Source organism: Manis pentadactyla, chromosome 13, assembly GCF_030020395.1.
Source record: "Manis pentadactyla isolate mManPen7 chromosome 13, mManPen7.hap1, whole genome shotgun sequence".
Taxonomy (NCBI): domain Eukaryota; kingdom Metazoa; phylum Chordata; class Mammalia; order Pholidota; family Manidae; genus Manis; species Manis pentadactyla.
In genome coordinates, this window is record NC_080031.1 from 35,038,217 (window position 1) to 35,063,671 (window position 25,455).

At 35.1% G+C, this 25,455-nt stretch overlaps 1 protein-coding gene across 2 annotated transcripts in view; it reads left to right on the forward strand.

Moving 5' to 3' along the window:
* Window positions 1–25,455, forward strand: part of CUL5 (cullin 5) — a 150,204-nt gene that overhangs the window by 102,606 nt on the left and 22,143 nt on the right. The window contains exons 8-12 of one of the 2 annotated variants that reach the window (XM_036902660.2): window positions 14,844–15,050; window positions 19,066–19,159; window positions 20,641–20,771; window positions 21,023–21,130; window positions 23,519–23,583. In XM_036902660.2, coding sequence (XP_036758555.1) covers window positions 14,844–15,050; window positions 19,066–19,159; window positions 20,641–20,771; window positions 21,023–21,130; window positions 23,519–23,583 — 605 coding nt within the window. The remainder of the gene's footprint in view (window positions 1–14,843; window positions 15,051–19,065; window positions 19,160–20,640; window positions 20,772–21,022; window positions 21,131–23,518; window positions 23,584–25,455) is intronic. The other variant, XM_036902661.2, reaches the window with a different exon arrangement.

A 25,455-nucleotide genomic window follows, 5' to 3' on the forward strand; every position in this document is an offset into this window, starting at 1 on the left:
ATGTCTCACAGTGCTCATACTGTCCCACAGAAACAAGACTAGACCAGATCCCGAAAGATGTTCAGTGCTTCCTCTGGCCCCTCAGATTACAGAAAATCTTGTTTATACTTATTTGAGTCTAGAACTTATTTTTCTTTTACTTATAAACAAAAATATATTTTGCATGTTACTAATAAAACACTTCATTTTCCAGGGATGATATTGTTGTGTAAATTGAGGAAAGATAATATGTATCTGTTTTTGAAATCTTAAATTTTTCACAGATTGAAATTTGTTTCACCTGTAGCTACACTGCTTGTGGTATCTGAGTCATCGTGCACCTGCATGGGCTTCATTTGTATTGCTCATGTTGTTGGTGATGCCGCAGAGAGGTTGCTCCTATCTGGCTGCCTTATTATGTCTCCTAGTTTGGTTGTGGCCAAGCAAGTACAGGTTGAAGATATACTGACTTACTACAAAGTACCTGCCTTTGATTTCTGCTATATTATAATCAGAAAATTATATCTATTTCTGAAATAATATATCAGTTTCTTTCATTTCAAGATTTGCTTAAAGGGAGTGTTGGTCACAAAGGTTTGAGAACCAGTGCTTTGGTTATGGAGAGTCTGAATGGTTGTGACTAGGAGATCAAAGCTGCATTTGTGAGGATTCGTCTGCCACTTGAGTGTATGGCAGAGTCTGAAGAGGTAAAGGACTTGCTTTAGTTATCTTGAATACAGTCTGGGGGTTCACTAGGTACGTGTTGACACAGAAATGGGATGGAAGAAGTATTTTGAAGAAAGAATTAAAGGACATTTTAATGGCCTGTAGGATGACTGAAAGATGATTTAAGACTGATGTATTAGAGGAAACTGAGCAGAGTCAGAGAGGAGCTAATTTTGAGATCCCTTTCCAATTTTTGAAAGATCATATAATTAGAAATTCTTAAGGACTTACAAGGAATTTGGGGGAGGGCAGTGTATATAAATAATCATCACCCTACTTATATAGTACTTTTTGAAAAGTAATGAAAAATCATTGTTTTCAGCAATGTAAATGTAATTATGAGTTAGAGCTTTAGTAGCCTGGCTCCAAAATAGTGCTTTTTCCACTAGACTGCTTTCTTTCTCCTGTGATGGTCCATGGGATATGGGTACAAATCATATAATCTAAGGGTTGGTTGGTTGGTTGGTTGGTTGGTGAATATACCCTTGGCTTACTGGAGAACAGGATCCTATAACTAGGGATTGCAGTTCTCCAGGTTTTTTTCATTAAACAATTTGACCTATATTTATTGAGCATTCAATAGTAATTAGTCCCTATGGGGAGGCAGGCAGAGGGGATACAGCAAAAATAAAGTCCTTACTACAGAGTTGCACTCATGTTGAGGTAGACAGATAAGGCAAATAACAAATAAATGAAAAGTGGTCATTTTAAAAATTTTTTTTAATTTAGTTTATTTGAACTAAAAAAACAGTTCACCTTTTTTTCCCCAACTTCTACTCCTTGTCTCTTGCAGCCACCCATCTGCTCTCTGTTATGAGCTTGTTTTTTATTTTCTTTTTTTAGATTCTACAATAAGAGAGATCATACCATATTTGTCTTTGTCTGACTTATTTCACTTAGTGTAATGTCCTCAAGATCCATCCATATTGTTGCAGATAGCAAGATTTTATTTTTTATAGTATCTCATTGTATACATACACCATAATTTCATTATTCAATCCAACACTTAGGTTGTTTCCTTATCTTGGCTATTGTAAATAATGCTGCAGTGAACGTGGGGATGCATATATCTTTCCAAGTTAGTGTTTTCATTTTGCTTGGATAAATACCCAGAAATGGAGTTGCTAGATCATATGGTACTTTTTGTTTTATTTTAGGAACTTCCATACTGTTTTCCATAGTGGTTATGCCAATTTACATTCCTGCTAATGGTGCACAAGGGTTTTCTTTTCTCCACATCATTATCAACACTTAATTTGTTGTCTTTTTTATTAAAATAGCTATTGTAACAGGTGTAAGGTGATCTCTCGTTGTGGTTTTAATTTGCATTTCCCTGATGATTAATGATGTTGAGCATCTTTTCATGTACCTGTTGCCTCTGTATGTCTTCTCTGGAAAAATGTCTAGATCTTCAGCCTGTTTTAAATAAGTCAAACTGGTTTTTGTTTTTTTGTTTTTTGCTGTTGAGTTGTATGAGTTCTTTTTATATTTTGGATACTAGCACCTTTTCAGATACATGGTTTGCAACTATTTTCTCCTGTTTGGTAGGTTGCCTTTTCAGTTATGTTGATGGTTTCCTTTTTTTGTGCAGAAGCTTTTTAGTTTTATGTAGTCTCACTTGTTTAATCTTGCATTTTGCTTTTGGTGTCAGAGTGAAAAAATCATTACCAACACCTACGTCGAGGAGCTTACCACCTGTATTTTCTTCTAGGAGTTTTATGGTTCAGGTTTACATTCAAATCTTTAATCAATTTTCAGTTAATTTTTGTGTGTGGTGTAAGATAGTGGTCCATTTTCATTCTTTGGCATGTGGCTGTCCAATTTCCCTAATACCATTTATAAAAGAGATTATCCTTTCCCCATTGTATATTCTGTGCTCCTTTGTAATTACTTAATTGACTTAATGGAATCTTTAGGGTTTACTGTATATAATATAATCTGCAAATAATGACAGTTTTACTTCTTCCTTTCCAGCTTGGATGCCTTTTATTTATTTCTGTTGCCTAATTTCTCTGATGAGGACTGCTAATATTATGTTGAATAAAAGTGACAATAGTGGACATCCTTGTCTTGTTCCTTATCGTAGAGGAAAACCTTTTAGCTTTTCACATTGAGTATGATGTTAGCTGTGGGCTTGTCATACAACCTTTATTATGTTGAGGGTAAGTTCCCTCATACCCACTTTGTAAGAGTTTTTATCGTAAATGAATGTTTTGTCATATGCTTTTTCTGCATCTATTGAGATAATCACATTTTTATCCTTCATTTTGCTAATATTGTATATATCACATTGATTTGTGGATGTTGAACCATCCCTTGCACCCCTGGAATAAATCCTGCTTGATCAAGGTGTATGATCTTTTTAATGTATTGTTCAATTCTGTTTTCTAATATTTTCTTGAGGATTTTTGTATCTATGTTCTTTAAAAATACTGGCCTGCTTTTGTTTTGTGGCATCCTTGTTTTTGGTATCAGGCCAATGCTGACCTCATAAAATGTGCTCAGAAGCTTTTTGGAAAAGTTTAGGAAGGATTTGGTATTGATTCTTCTAATGTTTGGTAGACTTCACCAGTGAAGCCATCTGGTCATAGACTTGTTTGTTGGGAGGTGTTAGATTACTTACTGAATCTCCTTGCTAATAATTGGTCTGTTCTGATTTTTCTATTTTATCATGATTCAGTCTTGACAAATTATATATTTCTAGGAAGCATCTTTTTCCAGAATTGGTTGGCATGTAATTGTTCATAGTGATCTGTTAACAAACCTTTGTATTTCTGTGATTTCGGTCGTAACATCTGCTCTTCCTTTTGTGATTTTATTTATTTGAGTCGTCTTTCTTTTTGGTGAGTCTAGCTAAAGGTTTTTTCATTTTGTTTACCTTTTCGAAGAACCAGCTCTTAGTTTCATTGATCTTTTCTATTGTCTGTTTAGTCTCCACTTAATTCTGCTCAGATCTTTATGATTTCGTTCCTTCTACTAACTTTGGGCTTCCTTTGTTCTTTTTCTAGTTCCTTGAGATGTAAAGTTAGATTGTTTGTTTGAGACTTTTCTTGTTTCTTGAGGTAGATGTTTATCACTATGGGCCTCCCCCTTAGAATTGCTTTAGCTGCATCCCATAAGTTTTGGAATGTTACATTTCCATTTTTGTTTATGTCAAATTATTTAAAATTTTTATTTTTATTTATTTTTTGACCCATTGGTTATTTTATTTAGTAGCATGTTGTTTAATCTCCACATTTTTGTGAATTTCCAGATTTCTTTTCAGTTCTCTCAATTTTATTAAAACTTGTTTTGTGGCCTAACATACGCTGTATCCTGGAAAATGTTCTCTGTGCACTTGAGAAGAGTGTGTGTTCTGTTGCCCTTGTGGAATGTTCTGTAAATATCTGTTAGGTCCAGCTGGTTTAACATGTTATTTAAGGTTAATGTTTCCATATTGAATTTCTGTCTGGGTGATATATCCATTGATGTAAGTAGGGTATTCAAGTCCTCACCTATTCTAGTATTGCTGTCTGTCCCTTCAGATTTGTTAATGTTTGCCTTATATTTTTATGTGTTCCTATGTTGGGTGCATAAATATTTACAAATGTTTTATCTTCTTGCGGAGTTGATCCTTTTATCATTATGTAATGGCCTTTGTTTTATTACAGTCTTTGTTGTAAAGTCTATTTTGTCTGATATAAATTATCTTTTGGTTTCTATTTGTGTGGAGTATCTCTTTCCTTCCCTTCACTATCAGCCTGTGCTTAGTGTTTATCTTACAGGAAGCATATAGATGGTCTTCTTTCTTTTCCATTCAGCCACTCTGTGTCTTTTGATTGGAGAATTTAGTCCATTTACACTAATTATTGATAGGTATATGTTAATTTCCATTTTGTTCAATGTTTTCTAGCTGTTTTTGTATTTCCATTCTTCCTCAACTTGTTCTCTTCCTCTGTTTTATGACTTTATTTAGTGTTATGGCTATCTTTCTTTCTCTTCATATTTTGTGTATTTAGTGAGTTTTTTGCTTTGTGCTTACCATGAGGCTTAGATATAATAACTTAGGTCTATAGCAGTCTGTTTTAAGTCAACAGCAACTTAGATTTGATCCCTTAAGACTCAACATTTTTACTCTTCCCTGATGTTCTATATTTTTGATGTCACATTTGCATCTTCTGTGTGTGTGTATCCCTTAATTATTATAATCATAGTTTTTTTACTACCTTTGTCTTTTAACCTTCATATTAGTTTTACAAGTAGTTATTCCACTGCCTTTACCTTTACTGTACATTTACTTTTCCAGTGAGTTTTCTTCTTTCATATGTGTCCTTGTTACTAACTAGAGCCCTTCCTTTTCACCTTAAAGTAGTCCCTTTAACATTTCTTCTAAGGTCAGTTTTGTGATGATGAACTCCTTTAGGTTTTGCTTGTCTGGAAAACTGTTTCTTCTTCAATTTTGAATAATAACTTCGCCAAGGAGAGTATTCTTGGTTGGATGTTTTTTTCTTTTAGCACTGTGAATATATATCATGCTGCTCCCTTATGGCCTGCAGTTTCTGCTGATAGTCTTATGGTGATTTCCTTGTTAGTAATAAGTTGTTTTTATCTTGCTGCTTTTAATACTCTCTCCTTGTCCTTAACTTTTTTTTTATTAAGGTATTACTGATATACACTCTTACGAAGGTTTCACATGAAAAAACAATGTGGTTACTACATTTACCCATATAATCAAGTTCCCACCCATACCCCGTTGCAGTCACTTGTCCATCAGTGTAGTAAGATGCCACAGATTCACTATTTGCCTTCTCTGTGCTACACTGTATTCCCTGTGATCCCCCCACACCATGTGTTCTAAACATATACCCCTCAATCCCCTTCTTCCTCCCTCCCTCCCCACCTGCCGCCCCACACCCCTCCCCTTTGGTAACCACTAGTTCCTTCTTGGAGTCTCTGAGTCTACTGCTATTTTGTTCCTTCAGTTTTGCTTCGTTGTTATACTCCACAAATGAGAGAAATAATTTGGCACTTGTCTTTCTCCGCCTGGCTTATTTCGCTGAGCATAATGTCCTCCAGCTCCATCCATGTTGTTGCAAATGGTAGGATTTGTTTCTTTCTTATGGCTGAATAGTATTCCATTGTGTATATGTACCACATCTTCTTTATCCATTCATCTATAGATGGACACTTATGTTGCTTCCATATTTTGGCTATTGTGAATAGTGCTGTGATAAACATAGGAGTGCATATGTCCTTTTGAATATGAGAAGTTGTATTCTTTGGGTAAATTCCAAGGAATAGGATTCCCAAGTCAAATGATATTTCTATTTTTAGTTTTTTGAGGAACCTCCATATTGCTTTCCACAATGGTTGAACTGGCTTACATTCCTACCAGTGGTGTAGGAGGGTTCCCCTTTCTCCGCATCCTCGCCAGCATTTCTTGTTCTTAGTCTTTTTGATGCTGGCTATCTTTACTGGTGTGAGGTGGTATCTCATTGTGGTTTTAATTTGCATTTCCCTGATGATTAACATCTTTTCATGTGTCTGTTGACCATCTGAATTTCTTTGGAGAATTGTCTCTTCATATCCTCTGCCCATTTGTTAATCGGCTTATTTGCTTTTTGGGTTTTGAGGTGTCTAAGTTCTTTATATGTTTTGGATGTTAACCCCTTGTCTGATATGTCATTTACAAATATATTCTCCAATACTGTAGGATGCCTTTTGTTCTGTTGATGGTATCCTTTGCAGTACAGAAACTTTTTAGTTTGATGTAGTCTCATGAGTTCATTCTTGTTTTGTTTCCCTTGCTCAAGGAGATGCATTCAGGAAGAAGTTGCTCATGCTTATTTATATTCAGGAGATTTTTGCCAATGGTGTCTTCTAAGAGTTTTATGTTTTCATGACTTAATTCAGGTCTTTGATCTGTTTCAACTTTACTTTTGTGTGTAGGGTTAAACAATAATCCAGTTTTATTCTCTTGCATGTAGCTGTCCAGTTTTGCCAACACCAGCTGTTGAAGAAGCGGTCATTTCCCCATTGTATGTCTATGGCTCCTTTATCATATATTAATTGACCATATATGATTGGGTGTATATCAGGGCTCTCTAGTCTGTTCCATTGGTCTATGGGTCTGTTCTTGTGCCAGTATCAAATTGTCTTGATTACTGTGGCTTTGTAGTAGAGCTTCAATTCAGGGAGCATAATCTCCCCAGCTTTATTCTTCCTTCTCAGGATTGCTTTGGCTATTCGGGGTCTTTGATGGTTCCATATGAATTTTAGAAAGATTTTCTCTAGGTCGTTGAAGAATGCTGTTGTTATTTTGATAAGATTTGCATTGAATCTGTAGATTGCTTTAGGCAGGATGGCCATTTTGACAATATTAATTCCCTATCCATGAGCATGGGATGTGTTTCCATTTACTGGTATCTTCTTTAATTTCTCTCATGAGTGTCTTGTAGTTTTCACACTATCTTTCACAGGTCTTTCACTTCCTTGGTTAGGTTTATTCCTAGGTATTTTATTCTTTCTGATACAACTGTGAATGGAACTGTTTTCCTGATTTCTCTCTCTGCTAGGTCATTGTTAGTGTATAGGAATTCCACAGATTTCTGCGTATTAATTTTGTATCCTGCAACTTGACTGAATTCAGATATTAGATCTAGTAGTTTTGGAGTGGATTCTTTAGTGTTTTTTATGTACAATATCATATCATCTGCAAACAGTGACAGTTTAACTTCTTCCTTGCCAATCTGGATGTCTTTTATTTCTTTGTGTTGTCTGATTGCCATGGCTAGGACATCCAGTACTATGTTGAATAGGAGTAGGGAAAGTAGGCATCCTTGTCTTGTTCCCGATCTTAAGGGAAAAGCTTTTAGCTTCTCGGTGTTAAGTATAATGTTGGCTGTGGTTTTCTCATACATGGGCTTCATTATGTTGAGGTACTTGGGCTCTATACCCATTTTGTTTAGAGTTTTTGTCATGAATGGATGTTTAATTTTATCAGATGATTTTTCAGCATCTATGGAGATCATCATGTGGTTTTTGTCCTTCTTTTTGTTGATGTGGTGGATGATGTTGATCGATTTTCAAATGTGCCATCCTTGCATCTCTGGAATAAATCCTACTTGATCATGATGAATGATCTTTTGATGTATTTTCAAATTCGGTTTGGCAATATTTTGTAGAGTATTTTTACATCTATGTTCATCAGGGATATTGGTCTGTAATTTTTTGTGTGTAGGGTCTTTGCCTCGTTTTGGAATTAGAGTAATGCTAGCCTCATAGAATGAGTTTGGAAGTATTCCCTCTTTTTCTACTCTTTGGAAAACTTTATGGAGGATGGGTATTAGGTCTTCACTAAATGTTTGATAAAATTCAGCGGTGAAGCCATCTGGTCCATGGGTCTTGTTCTTAGGTAGTTTTTTGATTACCTATTCAATTTCATTGCTGGTAATTGGTCTGTTCAGATATTCTGTTTCTTCCATGGTCAGTCTTAGAAGGTTGTATTTTTCTAGAAAGTTGTCCATTTCTTCTAGGTTATCCACTTTGTTAGCATATAATTTTTCATAGTGTTTTCTAATAATTCTTTGTATTTCTGCATTGTCCGTAGTGATTTTTCCTTTCTCATTTCTGATTCTGTTTATGTGAGTAGACTCTCTTTTTTTCTTGATAAGTCTGGCTAGGGGTTTATCTATTTTGTTTATTTTCTCGAAGAACCAGCTCTTGCTTTCATTGATTCTATCTATTGTTTTATTCTTCTTGATTTTATTTATTCCTGCTCTAGTCTTTATTATGTCGCTCCTTCTACTGACTTTGGGCCTCATTTGTTCTTTTTCTAGTTTCGTTAATTGTGAGTTTAGACTGCGCGTATGGGATTGTTCTTCTTTCCTGAGGTAGGCCTGTATTGCAGTATACTTCTCTCTTAGCACAGCCTTCGGTGCGTCCCACAGATTTTGTGGTGTTGAATTATTGTTGTCATTTGTCTCCATATATTGCTTGATCTCGGTTTTTATTTGGTCATTGATCCATTGGCTATTTAGGAGCATGTTCTGAAGCCTCTATGTGTTTGTGGGATTTTTCATTTTCTTTGCGTAATTTAGTTCTAGTTTCATACCTTTGTGTTCTTAGAAACTGGTTGGTACAATTTCAGTCTTTTTGAATTTACTGAGGCTCTTTTTATGGCCTACTATGTGATCTATTCTTGAAAATGTTCTATGTGCACTAAAGAAGAATGTGTATTCTGCTGCTTTTGGGTGTAAAGTTCTGTAGATGTCTGTTAGATCCATCTGTTCTAATTTGTTGTTCAGTGCCTCTGTCTCCTTACTTATTTTCTGTCTGGTTGATCTGTCCTTCAGAGTGAGTGGAGTGTTGAAGTCTCCTAGAATGAATGCAATGCATTTTGTTTCCCCTTTTAATTCTGTTAGTATTTGTTTCACATATGTAGGTGCTCCTAGATATTTATAATGGTTATATCTTCTTTTTGGAGTGACCCTTTTATCATTATGTAATGTTCTTCTTTGTCTCTTGTGACTTTCCTTGTTTTGAAGTCTATATTGTCTGATACAAGTACTGCAACTCCTCCTTTTTTCTCCCTATTAGTTGCATGAAATATCTTTTTCCATCCCTTCATTTTTAATCTGTGTATGTCTTTGGGTTTAAAGTGGGTTTCTTGTAGGCAGCATATAGATGGATCTTGTTTTTTTTATCCATTCAGTGACTCCGTGTCTTTTGATTTGTGCATTCATTCCATTTACATTTAGGGTGATTATTGATAGATATGTACTTATTGCCACTGCAGGCTTTAGATTTGTGGTTGCCAAAGGTTCAGGGTTAGCTTCCTTACTATCTAAGAGTTTAACTTATCTAACTCAATACGCTATTACAAACACAATCTAAAGGTTCTTTTTTTTTCCTCCTCCTTTTTCTTCTTCCTTCATTCTTTTTATATTAAGTATCATATTCTGTACTCTTTGTCTGTCCCTTGATTGACTTTGGGGGTAATTAATTTAATTTTGCATTTGCTTAGTAATTACCTGTTCTACCTTCTTTACTGTGGTTTTATTACCTCTGGTGAAGGCTATTAAACCTTAAGACACTTCCATCTATAGCAGTCCCTCCAAAATACACTGTAGACATGGTTTGTGAGAGGTAAATTCTCTCAACTTTTGCTTATCTGGAAATTTTTAAATCCCTCTTTCAAATTTAAATGATAATCTTGCCAGATAAAGTAATCTTGGTTCGAGGCCCTTCTTCTTCGTTGCATTAAATACATCATGCCTCTCCATTCTGGCCTGTAAGGGTTCTGCTGAGAAGTCTGATGTTAGCCTGATGGGCTTTACTTTGTATGTGATCTTATTTCTCTGTCTGGCTGCTTTAAATAGTGTGTCCTTATACTTGATCTTTGCCACTTACTTACTGTATGTCTTGGTGTTGTCTTCCTTGGGTCCCTTGTGTTGTGGGATCTGTGCACCTCCATGGCCTGAAAGACTTATCTCCTTCCCCAGATTGGGGAAGTTTTCAGCAATTACCTCCTCAAAGACACTTTCTATCCCTTTTTCTCTCTCTTCTTCTTCTGGTACCCCTATAATGTGAATATTGTTCCGTTTGGATTGGTCACACAGTTCTCTTAATATTCTTTCATTCTTAGAGATCCTTTTTTCTCTCTGTGCCTCAGCTTCTTTGTATTCCTCTTCTCTAATTTCTTTTTCATTTATCATCTCCACCATATCTGATCTGCTTTTAATACCCTCCACTGTGCTCTTCAACAGTTGGATCTTCGACCGGAATTCATTCCTGAGTTCTTGAATATCTTTCTGTACCTCCGTGATCATTTTAATGATTTTTATTCTGAACTCCCTTTCAGGAAGATTCATGACGTTGATGTTATTTAAATCTTTCTCAGGGGTTGTATTAATAATTTACTTTGAACCAGGTTCCTTTGACCTTTCATATTTGTATATGGCGCCCTCTAGTGTCCAGAAGGTCTACTCTCTGGAGCTGCTCAGCCCCTGAAGCAATGTCGGGGTTTGCAGGGAGTGGTACTGCTTCCTGGGGGGAGGAAAGAGCTGTTTCCTTCTTCCTGGCTCCTATCTCCACTGCCTGAACCAGTGGGTGGAGCACACTGGTATAAGCCTCTATGCTTTGCGTTTTTATGTCCATCTGGCCGGCCTAACGCCAAGGTAGCGTTTGCCCGTTTGCAAGCCAGGTAGGGCTCTCTGGGAGAAAGGTGCAATAGGCTGCGTATCACAGAGGGGGTCCTTGGGGCTGTGTAGCCAGCCAAGGAGCTGGAGCACCTGAAGATCATGAAAGCTCCCAACCTTCTGGGCCAAGTGCACCCGGACAATTTTGTCTACCTGTCCTTTCTCCTGAGCAGTAAGCTCTGTGCAATCCTTTCCCCTTTAGCATCCCTCTTGCTAAGGGCTTCCTTGTTAGGAAATCTCTCAGACTGCCTGCATTTCTTTTGTCCCAGAGCAGCTGGATATGGATCCCTGCTTTCTATAAGCGGCTGGAATCTCAGTCTCTCCAGGAATTCTGCCTGTCTTAGCTTCCCAATCCCCTAATCACGAGAGTATCATGCAAGCACCATGAAATGTAGGTTTGTGCTCCCAGAGAAGATCTCCGGAGTTAGGTATTCAGTAGCCCCAGGCCTCCACTCTCTCCCTGCTCTGTTTCTCTTCCTCCCGCCAGTGAGCTGGGGTTGGGGAAGGGCTTGGGTCTCACCGAGCCACAGCTCTGGTATGTTACCCTGTTCTGTGAGGTCTGCTCTTTTCTCCAGGTGTATGCAGTCTGGCACAGTCCTCTTTCCTTTGCTTTTTCAGGATTAGTTGTATTGATTATATTTTCATATTACATGCGGTTTTAGGAAGAAGCCTCTGTCTCACCTTTCACACCACCATCTTTCCTTGTCTTTATCTTTTGAAAATTTAATTATAGTGTGTCTTGGTGTAGATCTCTTTGGGTTCTTTCCTGGATCTGAATGTCTATTTCCTTCCTCAAATTAGGGAAGTTTACAACTATTATTTCTATAAATAAGATTTCTGCCCCTTTTCCTCTTATCCTCTTGGGAACCTTATAATGCAAATGTTAGTCCAATTGATTTTATCCCATAAGTCCCTTAACAGTTTTTATATCCCTTCACTTTCAGTCTTTGTGTGTCATTACATCTAAAATGTGTCTCTTATAGGCAGCATATATGAACTTTACTTTTTTTCATTTTTGCTGCTCTGATTGGGTATGTTTGAGTTGACTGATTCTTCTTCTTCATCTACTCTGCTATTGAACCCCTTAAATGTATTTTTTAGTTCAGTCATTGTAAAATTGTTTCTGTCTTGAAAGAGTGGCCTCATGTAGGAGATGAACTTTGTACTCAGACTTGTCCCAGCTGTTTGTCATCTTTACAACTTCTGCCTGTCTAAGCAACCTGTTATATTTTGTCTAGCTCCCAGTAGTTGAGGATGTGCCAAGACCTGTTAGTATCTCAGTAAAAGTGATTCTTTATAAGTAAAATAGAGTAGGGATATAAAGAGTGAGTTGGTGCTGGTAATTTTCCTGCTGTGGTCAGAGAAGGTGTCTGAGGAAGTGATATTAGAGCTAAAACCTAAATAATAGGGAGGTAAAACCTCAGTGTTAAGTAGCTAGCCTTGTGACGATCTGGAACACAGGCTTCCTGTAGAGGGAAGAGCAAGTATAAACACTATGAAGGAATGAGCTTGGCATGTTTCAATAACAGAGAAAAGTTAGTGTGACTGGATCATACTTGGTGAGGGGAGGAGAGTGATGCAAGATAAGGGAGGTAGGGGTGAGCAGGAGCTTAGTGCAGTGGGAGGCCATTCAAGAATTTTAAGCTGAGAACTGATGTAATCTAATTTTCCTATTACAAAAAACAATTCGGGTTGCAGTGTGTTATTTGGATTAGAGACTGGTAATCTAGGTGAGACATGTTGATGACAATGGAAACGAATATATAAGTGGAGGGATTTAGGATGTAATTAGGATGTAAAAAATGATAAGTAAGTGCTGTTACTGTTGCTATTTTACAAATGAGGAAACAAATTCAGAGACATACAGGACATTGTCCTCACACAGCTGGGAAATGTTAAAGCTGGGCTTCTAATTAAGTCTAATTCTAGATCCTGAGTTCTTAAGAATAATGCTAAGCACTTTGGAGGGATATAAAGAAGAGATGCATCGTTTGTTAAATAATTTTGAATGTATATTTTGCACATACACAGATTTAGTTAAGCAGTACTCTTAGTTGCGAGAGAGTCTCAAATAAAAAAGGCAAATGTTGGTTCATGTGATACCTACTGGGGAAAGCATTAGGGTGAGACTGAAATGAACAAAATATGGATTCAAGAACTTAGAACTTTGCCTGACCTTTTTAGGTATGTATTTTTCTGCTGTTCTGCTTTATTATCTTCCATAACTGAAAGGCTTCTTTTGTTGAAGTGCAGACCATGAGAGAAGCCAGCCTGTCCTTCCAGTCTGTGACCTGAGAGAAGGTCAGAGTCTTGCCCTTCCAGTTTTAATTTGCCTAGCTATAATTGGTCCATCTTGGATTGAGTGCCCAAACTTGGATCAAATGCTTTGTGTGCACACATGTGTTTTGGCACTCACATTAGTGTTTATGGGTTTGTAGTATGCATAATATAGTTAGTAGTACTTGACATATCCAGAGGACTACCCCTTTAAGCAACTTTAGCTACTTGTAACTCAGTAGAAAACCTGGAAGGTAAGTTAGTCCAAGATTCTGAACAGCTAAGTGTTGTATTAGATGTCTTATAGGTCCGTTCTTTTACTTTTACTTATAGGAGAATACCTTAGCCACACTCAGAGCACACAATTCTAATAAGGTTAGTTATCACTGGACAGACTTGTTGCAGATACGCACCTGTGTATTAGTAAACCATGTAAGAAACTGCGGTGCTGTGCTGCTGAAGAGACATCAACAACAAAAAGTGACACAACAGTAAGAAAAGAGTGAGATGAAAATTAAAACCAAAATAACTTTGAAATTGTGTTTGACTGTTAGAATTTTAGGTGGTAGTCTTACATACCTTGGTATTCCCTGTGGGAATTCCGTTTGTATTTATTACACACCTAAAATATGTTAAGCCTTAGGCTATTTGAGAATAAAATAGATCTGCTCCCTATCTTCAGTGTATCACCAGAATAAAATAGATTGTTTGTACAATGGAATAATGGAATGCAGAGTGAACTAGTGGTGGCAAGTCTTCATCTCTTCACAATGACCAGGACATTCATAGGGAGGCAGGGGACATGCATGTTAGAATCAGAGGATTTGAATTCCATTGTTGTCGCTTTACCAACTGTATGCCCTTTGGCAAATTATTCAACTTCTGTAATCCTTGTTTTCCTAACAGTAAAATGGGATAATACCCATTTGTGTTGTCAGAGTTTAGTGAAATACTTACAGAAAACATTGAAGCAGGATGCCTGGCATCATAGTTTTTGCTGTTAGGGCTCTGGTTTGGAGAAAGCTGCTTACTGATTCTAAGACAAAAACTATGTTACTGTCTGTGCAAAACATTGACAAAAAAACTGGATTAGCAAGTAGGTCACAAGTCATAAGTTATTAACACTAAAGTAAGTACTTGTTAACCTTACTATTTTAGTTTACTAAGGGTGGTATCCAGAAAATCAAGGTGAGTCATTCTGACTCCTCAGTGCTCTATTATGAAGAGTTACTTGTATAACTAGCTTAGAAATGAACTAAGAAATAGTTACAGTGATTTAAAAAATCCTAACCAATCTAGAAAAGCCAAGTGAAATTCGTTTTGAGAATAGCCTACCATACATAGAATAAATTAATCTGGTATACATTATAGATGTCCTTGTATGGTTAAAGACACAATAATGATAAAGTAGAATCTTAAAATAGGGAAACCTAGGGTAATTTTTAGTTCAATTCTTATTTTACAGTTGAGACAAAATCAAATTGTTAATATGCAGTTATATATCTAATGAAAATAAGAACAGTTCCTATTACCTTTTACTAGATTCAGCTAAGTAGAATTATGCAAATTGATACCACTAAAAGAAGGCTACACCACTTAGCCTACTATTCTACCTTTCATCTTCACAGACCTATGCATTCATTCATTCAGCAAATACTGAATGCCTGCTGTGTTTTATGGCAGGCATCATCTTTGAAGAATTTTGCTATAGAGGAAGGTAAAACATCAAGCACATTGATAGTTAAAGTGTTTCACCTTGCAGACTTCTGGGGAGAGATTGCTATGGATTTAGAAGTTGTGCTCATCTCAGGCAAAATACAGGAGTTCATGGCATATGGCAAAAAGGTTTTTTCTTCACGGAAGCTAGCAAAAGGAGACAGGGAATACAAGGTGAGAGAGATGGTTTATCACTATCCTTCCGTTCAAGATGTATTTTTTCAAATAACAAGTATATATTTAGGATGGACTATGTAGTAGTTCGGTAAATGATGGGACAGAAATACAAAAGAGTAATAATGGTCTCAGCCCTCCAGAAATTGGACCCTCTTGTTGAAACAAGACTCATTTGAAGTAAGAAGAGAACTCTATCAACCAATCTCCCTTCCTTCCTTTTGCTTAGGTAAAACAGTTTTATAAAGGATTTTCAGTAAACAGGGATCTACACCATAATATTCTCTTTATTTTTTGAAGGCTTTGTTAGAAAGTTTCGAATATTTACAAAAGTGGAGAGAATAGTATGATGAACCCCACCCCCCCCCATGCCCAGCCCCCAAATTCAACAGTGGTCATCACTTTGTCAAACTTGATTAGTTGAACCCTTTTTCTTTTTTCCCTTTTCTCCCTCCTTCCCTTCCATCTTTCTATTTCCTTTCTCCCTTTTTCCCTCTTCTTTCTTTCTTCCTTTCTTCTAACATATTAAGAGGAATTTATAATATGGATTTTTACTGTAAAAACTTCTGTATTATAATATTAATGCCTGTATGTATTTTATCATATGTATATACTGTAGTATACCTAACCAATCTTCTGATGGATATTTTCATTATGATTCATTATTAGAGTTTATTTATTATAAATAGTACTTCCTAGAACACCTTTATATGCCTGTATCTTTTTAACATCTTTATGCATATATCTTCCTTACATGTGGTATTGTTTTAGAATGGAATTTCCTAGAAATGAGAATGCCAAAGTAAAAAGGGTATGCAAACTTTTACAAATTGCTGCATAATACTAAACTGATGTTCAGAAATGTAGTAATTCTTATTCCCATTAATATTGTGCCTCTTTATCTTTGTTGATCTGGGTTTTGTCAGTCTATTAATTTTGCCAATCTCCCAGTATCATAGATTTTTTAAGATTTTACATGTGCCCTTAAAAATTATTAATGAGGTTGGGCATCTTTGTTCTTATTATGAACCATTTGTATTCTTTGTGAGTTTAGAGTAATCTTTCATAAACATCACTTCATTATTTTACTTGTTTGCTAAAAAAATTGTATTATTTTCTATCTCTGATTTTCAAGACCCTTCATAATTTGGCCGTATCCTATTTTTCTAACAGTACTATCTAGTAAGAGTCATTCTATATAGTCATTCCAATAAGGAATATTTATTCATATATGACATTCTGTTTGTTTTTTCTTGGATTCATTTTTAAGTAATGTTTTACATTTCTTAATATTTTACTTTCTACTTTTCTTACTTTTTTCTGCCTAGTCATATCCTTCAGAATCCTTATACATAACTTGTCTTTCAGTAAAGTTACCCCAAATTCTCTAGCCTTCATCAGTTTCCTCTTATTTGAATTGCCACTGTAGTGTTTCTAACACTTGATTTAGTAGCAGATTAAAGACTGCTTTGTTGCATTATTTATCAAGCACCAACTATGTGTGAAAGCATTAATACATACATAGCTATGGAGAGAATGCAGTCTCTGTCCTTGTGAAGTTTATAGTGTAGTAACAATATATGTATTTCTACTTCTTTGTGTTATTAGTGAAGTTGAGCATCTTTTAATAAACATCTATTATTTATGAAGTGTGCACACAATTTTAGATACAGTTAGGTGTCCCCAACTGGAAGGTCACTGAGTGTATAAACCATGTTGTACACTTCTCTGTTCCTTTTAACAACTCAGTTTTGAGGATGTAGCCATTACTAAGTATATGCTTGCTCTGTTAACGTAGTAATGAAAGTTGTAGGCTGTGGAATCACATACCTGCCTGCATATTACTACTCAAGACCTTATGAACTAACTGTGTACCATTTATAAGTTACTTAGCTTTTCTATGCTAGTTTCCACATATATTAAATATATGCTTCATAAAATTGTCATGTGGGCTAAATGAGATAGTGTATGTAAAGCATTTAACACAAGGCTTAATATAGAGTAAATGCTTATTAAAATGTTATAATCATTTGTTTAATCTCACAAGCTAGACATTGCTTCAACAACCTTTTATTCCCCTAACTCCTTTCATCTAAGCATTACCAAATTCTGCTCATTTTATACTTCAGTTATCTTGCCAATTTATGTTCCTCTTTTAATCCTCATTGTAACCCACAATAAAAAATAAATGTTATTTTGTGGCTTTATACATACTGTATTTATTTGCACAAAATATTTATAACATGATACTTGTTATGTGTGATGTGCCCTGATATTTTTTGTTCTGTTCAGTGTTATTCTTAAAACACTGGTCACTGCTGTTAACAAGGATTTCACAACAATTAATTTGAAACACATTGGTCTAGATTTTTGGAATCTGAAAAATTGGACTACCACTGAACAGGATTTTGGTCAGGTGTAAATTATCAATGAAATAGAAAATGGAGATGAAGTGATTGGGGCTTAGAGTTTATTTCATACTTTCTTTCTTCTCCATTAGTTACATATAGTTAGATTTACCTATTCTCAGTAGTATTTTGCTGCTGAAGGTCAGTTCAGTTGAGCATATTTCAGAGCTGGTATAGAATGAGATTACTCAGTATTTGGGGCAAAGCTTCCCACCTTGGCAGGACAGACATTTCTCAGCCACTTCATGTGTGTATTCTTTTTCTTAGGACAGAAGTTGACATACATGGATTGTGAAGTTGTTAGCATAATTCTCAAAAGGGACCTATAAGAAACTTTTTGTTACCAAAATTTTTTTAACATTTTAAAGAGCAGAAAGAATAGTATAACGAATTTCCATTACCTAAATTAAGCATCAGTAATTATCAACATTATGATAATTCACAGAGAAATTTTAATAAACAACTTGTAAGACACACATAATTCCCTTAATACAGATAAATGATCTGGTTTTCAGAAGAGGCATATCAGTCAGTCAGAGTGTACCTTGCTTTAGTACTCACATATATTCATGTTATTTTATGCCTGCAAGAAAAATGTGTAAGTACATGACATGAGGGAGCAGTGGTGGAGTGAAGTGGATTTCCTCAGAGCCACCTAGAACACTAGACCATGGCCATCTTGGAGTATTTCAACAGCCTTTTTTACCAGCCTCCTGCCAACGCTCAATACTACCTACCTTGCTGCCATTAGACTTACTTTCTTAAATGACTTGGGGGGAGTAGAAGGTCATTACATTTATCCTCTGTTAAACCTTTGATTCTTCCTTCCCTCCCCTACCTATAAAATAAAATCCCGCACCATAGGTTTTCCTTCATAATCAGGCTCCAGCCTACCTTTCTACCTTTGTCTTCCACTCCCTGTGTCTTCCCTACCATATTCAGCTTCTTACTCCTAGATACTCAATCCATTTCAGGACTTGTACTTATTTCATCTTGTAGACAAAACCTTTTTAATTAGCCCAGAGAGAAGTCATTCCTTTGCTTGTTTTTGTTTGTTAGTGGTGTGTGTGTGTGTGTGTTGCTGCTTAATTGTATTTATTAGTTTGCCTACCTCCTCATCCTTATTTTAGACAGTGCTCTCCTCTAAAGCAGGGGTTATATCTTATTCTTCTTTGTCTTCTACATACTTCTTTGGTGCCCACACATAATAGGCATCCAAGCAATGGTTTGTTGAATGCATGTATTCATAGTTTTAGAATTTTAGAATCTAATTCCAACACAGGTTCTCTCCAGAGTTCATTGGGGGTTTTGTTTTGTTTCCATTTTGTTTTGTACACTTTTCAGTTGTTTTCCTCCCCTCCTTAGGGACTTTTGTTAAAATTCTAAAGAGAACCTAAGTTCTTTAGCCTTTCCTAGAGGGATGTACACTCCAGTAAACTAGTAGAGTATCCCATCTTCAATGATCCTATATTAAAGGTAAGTAAAATCTACCTTCAGTGTACTTTTTGTTGTTGTTGATCAATAAGTCTTTTTGTAGCTATAAAGCAAAGTGGAGTGGAATAGATTTGTGCTTATAGTAGCCTTGACCAAATTTTGATATATTTCAGCTCATGGAATGCTGTGTAAATGCCCTTGTGACATCCTTTAAAGAGACTATCTTAGCAGAGTGCCAAGGCATGATCAAGCGAAATGAAACTGAAAGTAGGTAAACCATCACTGAAGTTCTCTTAATCTTTTAAAGAGGTATCTTTGAAGCAGATCACTTTTAATAAGTTTCTGTTAGATCATTCTTATATACATAGGCATATTTGTTGTAATGAAGTATGCATAAAGAAAATGATAAAATATTTAGTGCAGTTAGAAGAACTATAAAGCAAGTTATAAAACTTTATTTTAAGCATTTTCCCCCTTGGGGGTGTGTGTGTGTTTAAATTTCAGTTTGTTCTCAAAAGTAGGACTCTGCTTTTAAAGGCTAAAATTTAAATGGTAACATATGATATTGGATAGAACCAGGTATTTGACTTCTGTGTGGAACCTTGCAGTGAATATTTTTAGAAAGTAATCGAACTCACCATGTTAATAATCTTCATTCCAGTTCCCAAAATGTTTTACAGTTTTAAGATTTCTGATGTGTATTTTTTATTACTTTATATTTTATTAATAAAGGTATACTTTGGGAGGTAGCAAGTATGTTGTAACCAAAAGGAAAACAGTGAAAATCACTCATATCCCTGTTGCCCTGAGATAACCGGTTTTTACATTTTGATGTATTACAGATTTCATTGTGTATGATTGAATTGTAAGGTCTTATTGAATCTAGTTGAATTTGAAGTATGTATTTCAATTCGTTTAAATTCATACACTCTTTAGAAGTAGTTTTGTTGTAAAAAGCAAGTTGCTTGTTGATATGTATTAAATATTTGAATTTCTGTATGCCAAGCTAAGTAGAGTTATGTCTGATCCATGTTAGACTCCCTTCGAAAGGATTTCTTTAGTGGTGCCAGTTCTGTGAGTTGATTTTCGTGAAGGTCAATTAAATGGTATAACATGAGAAGGTGCTTTTGTAAACTGAAAAAATTATAAATTCAGTTCTGTAGTATCTCTTGTGCACCTTTACAATGATTACTCTGAACAATCTAATGACATGATTTTTTTACTCCTTAATGATGTGACTGTGTATTTAATTCTGCATCTACTTTATGAAATGTACTAATCTTCTTTGTAAATTTTAATATTTCTTAGAATAAAAATATTCCATTGCATTGGTCAAATGCCATCACCTTTTTAAAAAAATTTTTTTTAACTTATTTTGGGGAATAAAATTGATACACAGTATTGGTTTCAGATGTACAATGTAGTGACTCAATAATTATGTACATTACTAGATGCTTGCCAGGTTCACCTTTTAAGAGAGGCTTCTGTAGTATGTGATCACTTTTAATTAGTTGTTTTTTTTTTTTAATAATTTTTGTCAAACAGAGAGGGTAGATCAGGGAGTTACAGTTCTTATTATAACAGATCTTAAACTACTAACCCACAGAATACTCTTAAGGTCATCAAATTCCAACTAATATTTCTCCAAACTCATACTATCATAGGCTTTCTAGACCCATGATATGAATCAAAGAGAAAATTTATTCTAATAAATGAAAAAATTATATGAATGTGTTCTATCCTTTCAGAATTACATTTAATGTTTTCATTGATGGACAAAGTTCCTAATGGGATAGAGCCAATGTTGAAAGACTTGGAGGAACATATCATCAGTGCTGGCTTGGCCGATATGGTAGCAGCTGCTGAAACTATTACTACTGTAAGTTTTCCTCAATGGGATAGATGTAATTAAGGTCATTTTTAAATGCAGGATTAGGCATTTAAAATAGTAATTGATGGCAAAACCATAATGTTGAAGCACCTTTTAATTTTAAGAAAAGATGTTTTCAGAAAATTTCCTGAATTTTAAAGCTATAGTGTTCTATGAAAGTTGTGTTTATATTTTCTCATTTTTTATATTACTGTTTTCTTTTTAAAAACTCAATTGAATATAAAACATTTTATTTTTAGGACTCTGAGAAATATGTTGAGCAGTTACTTACACTATTTAATAGATTTAGTAAACTCGTCAAAGAAGCTTTTCAAGATGATCCACGATTTCTTACTGCAAGAGATAAGGTATAAATTCCTATATATTAACACTACTATTATAATTTACTTTTAATGAGAAGTTTGCATCACTATGCCATCAAACTACAAACTAAACACTTAGTAGCTCTGCTTTCTCATCAGTGGAGGACAACCCTATTTATATTTGGTTTGTTATATGTTTTTGTAAGCATTGGGTATGCTTGTGAACTAGAATTCATCTAGAAATTTTCTCTCTTCCTAATTTTTCCAAGAATATTTTCCTGATTTTGAATATTACTGATTATTGAATTCCTGTTCATCCTTCCTTTAAGACCCAGCTCAAAGTTCTGGAAGTTCTTTGATACCCTACCTTCCTCCCACATCCTGTCCCCAGCAGAGTTGATTCCTCTGTTCTCTGCCCTTTCATAGGTCTCCTGTGGGACTTATGTCACATTTAGCCTTGCTTCCCATCTGCCCTTTCTCCCTCACTAATATGGGATAATTATGATGAAACCTAGCATTACCTTTAGAGTTGTCTCTTTTTGAATGTCATTAACCTGTCACTAGAAATTACCATTCATTTTTTCATCTCTTCAACTATCTTTCATTACTTGCCAAATTAGATTTTTTTTGTGACTCTAAAAAGACAATCAGCTTTCTCCAGTAGGCTATTTTTTTCTCACTCTATTAAGATAGATAGATAGTTATATGGTTGCATGGATGGATGGAAAAGGGTTAAGGGACTGTGGATGTAATGAGGTGGTTAGAAATATTAAATTGAGTGGCCTGCAAAGGCTTCATTGAAATGACACTTGAATCAAGGTGAAAGAATAGGTCACATGGCTGTCTGAGTGTTCCATCCACAGTGGAGAGAAGTTGCAAAGGCAGGAATATTGTCATCATTTTCCAGGAACAGAAAGGTCATTGTGGCTGTGGCCAGAGTGATTTGAGTGAAAGGGAGAAGAGTAGGAAATGAACTCAAAGACATAACAGGAGAGCAGATCATGTAAGACTCTGTGAGTCATGGTAAGGAGTTTGGTTTTTACTCTGAGCAGCATGGAAAATCATTGAAATATTTTTTAACAGAATGACAAGACCTGACTTACATTTTAACAGGATCACCAGGTTGCTGCAAACAGAATAGACTGAAGGGGGTGGGGGGTGGCAAGAGAAGAAGCAAGAATATCAGTGAAGAACCTATTTAAGTAATTCATTTAAGTAATGATGGAGGCTTGTCCCAGAATAGTAGTGGGTGGAGAAAGTCAAAAGTGGTTCAATTCTGAATATTATGAAAATAGATATACATGATTTGCCAATGAGTCAGATATGGCATGTGGTGAAAAGAGACCAGTCAAGGGTGACATTCAGATTTTTATTCTGATCAGTTAGAAGCGTATGCTTGTTCAGCTGGGGAAGACTTTGGGAGAAGCAGGTTTTGGGGAGATGGTTGCAGAGAGATTAGGAACTCAGTTCTGGACAAATTAACCTTGAAATGTTGATTAAACATCCATCTAGCAACATCAAGTCTGGAGTTTAAGGGAGGGACAGGACATGGAATACTAATTTGGGAGCTTCAGCATATAGATGGTATTTAAAGCACTGACACTGGCTGTGATCACCAATATAATGAGTGATGATGGAAAAAAAGAGATTCAGGGATTGGCCTGGGCATTCTAAATTTACTTACCGGAAAGTTGAGGAACCACCTCTGAGAGAGGAGAGAGAGGAGTGATCAAGAGTGGTATCCTAGAAAACAAGTGGAAAAGCACTTTCAGAAGGAGGGCACAGTCTTTTAAAATGCTGCTAATAGATCAAATAAGATAGGGGTTAACCATTGTATTCAGCAAGAATGATTGGGTGGAATAGTGGTGGAAAAGCCAGATTAGAATGTCATCCAGTAAGAATGGCATTAGGAAAGTTGGAGACAGTGAGTTAGGGAATTCTTCAAGAGTTTAGCTTAGAGAGAAATAGAGAGAGGAATAGGGCAGTAGCTGAAGGTGGACAGAGGTAAGAGAGAATTTAAAGATTTAAGAAGTTTGCTGATGCTACAGAAGCAACGGCGAGGGAAAAAACTAATACAAGAAAAGTAAGAGGGAATTCTGATTACTTCAGTTTTCTCAGTGAAATAGGCAAAGCACATAATCAGCCGAGAGTGTATATGGGAGTGGAAATACTGGAGATGTGAGAAGAAAGGAGGTATGAAAATGTTTCAGACTGTGTGAACAAGAGAAAATTGGTTGTCAAGCATGAGAATAATGATAATCATAACATGACCAAGAGCAGGTTGAAGTTATTGATTTGAAAAATTCTGAGACCAGACACATCATTAAAAATAAAAAGTGATGTATATTTTTATGTAATTTTGGAATTACAGCAATTTGTCTATTTTAAATACTAAAAATTATGTTTATGTTTTGTTTTAATTATTATTTGTAGGCATATAAAGCAGTTGTTAATGATGCTACTATATTTAAACTTGAATTACCTTTGAAGCAGAAGGGGTAAGTTTTTAAGAAATCATGTTTAAAATTCATAAAATTTTTTGAAGTGTGTTACATGTTACTGAGTGTGCATATTGTCCTGTTTCCCTGATCCTAATAGGTTTGTTTTTTGGTTTTTTTACTTTTATGATTTCTGCTGCCTTTGATTATTAAAAATTATGTCTCAATTTTTTATTTTACATTAAATTACCTCCTTTTGTGACCAAAATTTATTGACCTAATTTTTTAAAGTAGGAAAAAATGTTTTATTAGCTTTCTAGAATCTCTGCTTGATTATCTTTCCCTCCTTATTAGTCACTGGTTATTTTATTACCTGTAAAAGTATAGAATATGACTCAATTCATCATAATGATAAAAAAGGAAATCCATTTGGTGTAATTTTTATATCACCATTTTTAAAAATTGATCTCTCATTGGTAAAATGAATTTACTTGTGCTAAGTACTATTATAGAAAATCTAAAAATCAAAATTTAATGAAACATTAATATCTGAACTAGTTACATTATCTTCATAGTAGTACTAAGTACTAAAGGTTAATTGGAAAAATCTTTTGATGTAATTTCTAGTTGAGAATTGCTAACATTTTATACATAATGACTAAAATGTTTGAAAAATAACATTTCTTAAAAAGGAACAGTGATTATTCAGGGTTTTTTAATTTAATCGTTTTCATTTTATCTTTCAAGCTATTGAGTAATAAGACTACTGAGTGGTATTATAGTAATTGACATAGTTTAAGAGGGCATTTATTGTGTTTTCTTTATAAATTGTGAAATATGTGAAATACGTAACATTACATCTTGGCAATCTACTTATATGAATGTATAATAGTTTTCCTCATTCTCCCTTGCCTCCACCTTTTTTCATGAAAGGTTTTAAACTTACAGTAAAGTCACTCTTTTGCTTTATCAAGTATGTTATCTCCCTATATCCGTCCATCAGTCAATTTTTTAAATGCATTTCAAAAGAAATTGCAGGCATCAGTAACCTTTACTCCCCAAATACTCAACATGTAGTCATTAATTTAAATTGGTATGTGTTTATGTTTTGAGATAAAATGTACACTCAGTCATACACATAATTCTTAAGTGTACAGTATTGTGAGATTTAACAAATGCATACACCCCTATTAAGATGTGCAATATCTTCATCATCCTTGAAAATTACTTCATGCCCATTACCAGGCAGTCCCACTCCCACCTGCTTAAGAGGCAGTCCCACTCCCACCTGCTTAAGAGGCAACTGTTCTGATTACTTCAATGTAGATTAGTTTTGCCTGATAGGACTTCATATAAATGGAATCATACAATACGTATTGTTTGGCATATAGCTTCTTTAAATTCAGCTTAGTGTGTTTGAGATTCATCCATGTTTTTGCATGTAACAGTTTTCCACAATAGTGGTTGTATTATTGGTTTACACTCCTACCCACAAAGTATGAGAGAGTACCAGTTGATACTCATTCTCACCAAGTTTAGTGTTGTCATTTTAATTTTAGTCATTCTGGATATATATAGTGATAGCCCATTGTACTTTTAATTCCCATTTCCCTAATGACTATTGATGTTGAACACTTTTTCATATATTTTTTGTCATTCTTTTATTTTCCTTTATAAAGTGTCTGTTCAGCTTTTTTGCCTGTTTTCCAATTGGATTATTTCTTTTTATTAGTGAGTTATAAGAGCTCATATATATTCAGTATACAGTATGCTTTTTTTTTATGGTTTTTGTTTTCTAGGTTTTGTCTAGGAAACCTTTGTCTCCACCCCTACAACATGAAGATAATTTTTTTTTTCTTCTAGAAACTTTGTAATTTTAAAGTTTAGAAGATCCATCTCAAGTTAATGATTGTATATAGTGTAAGTTAGGAG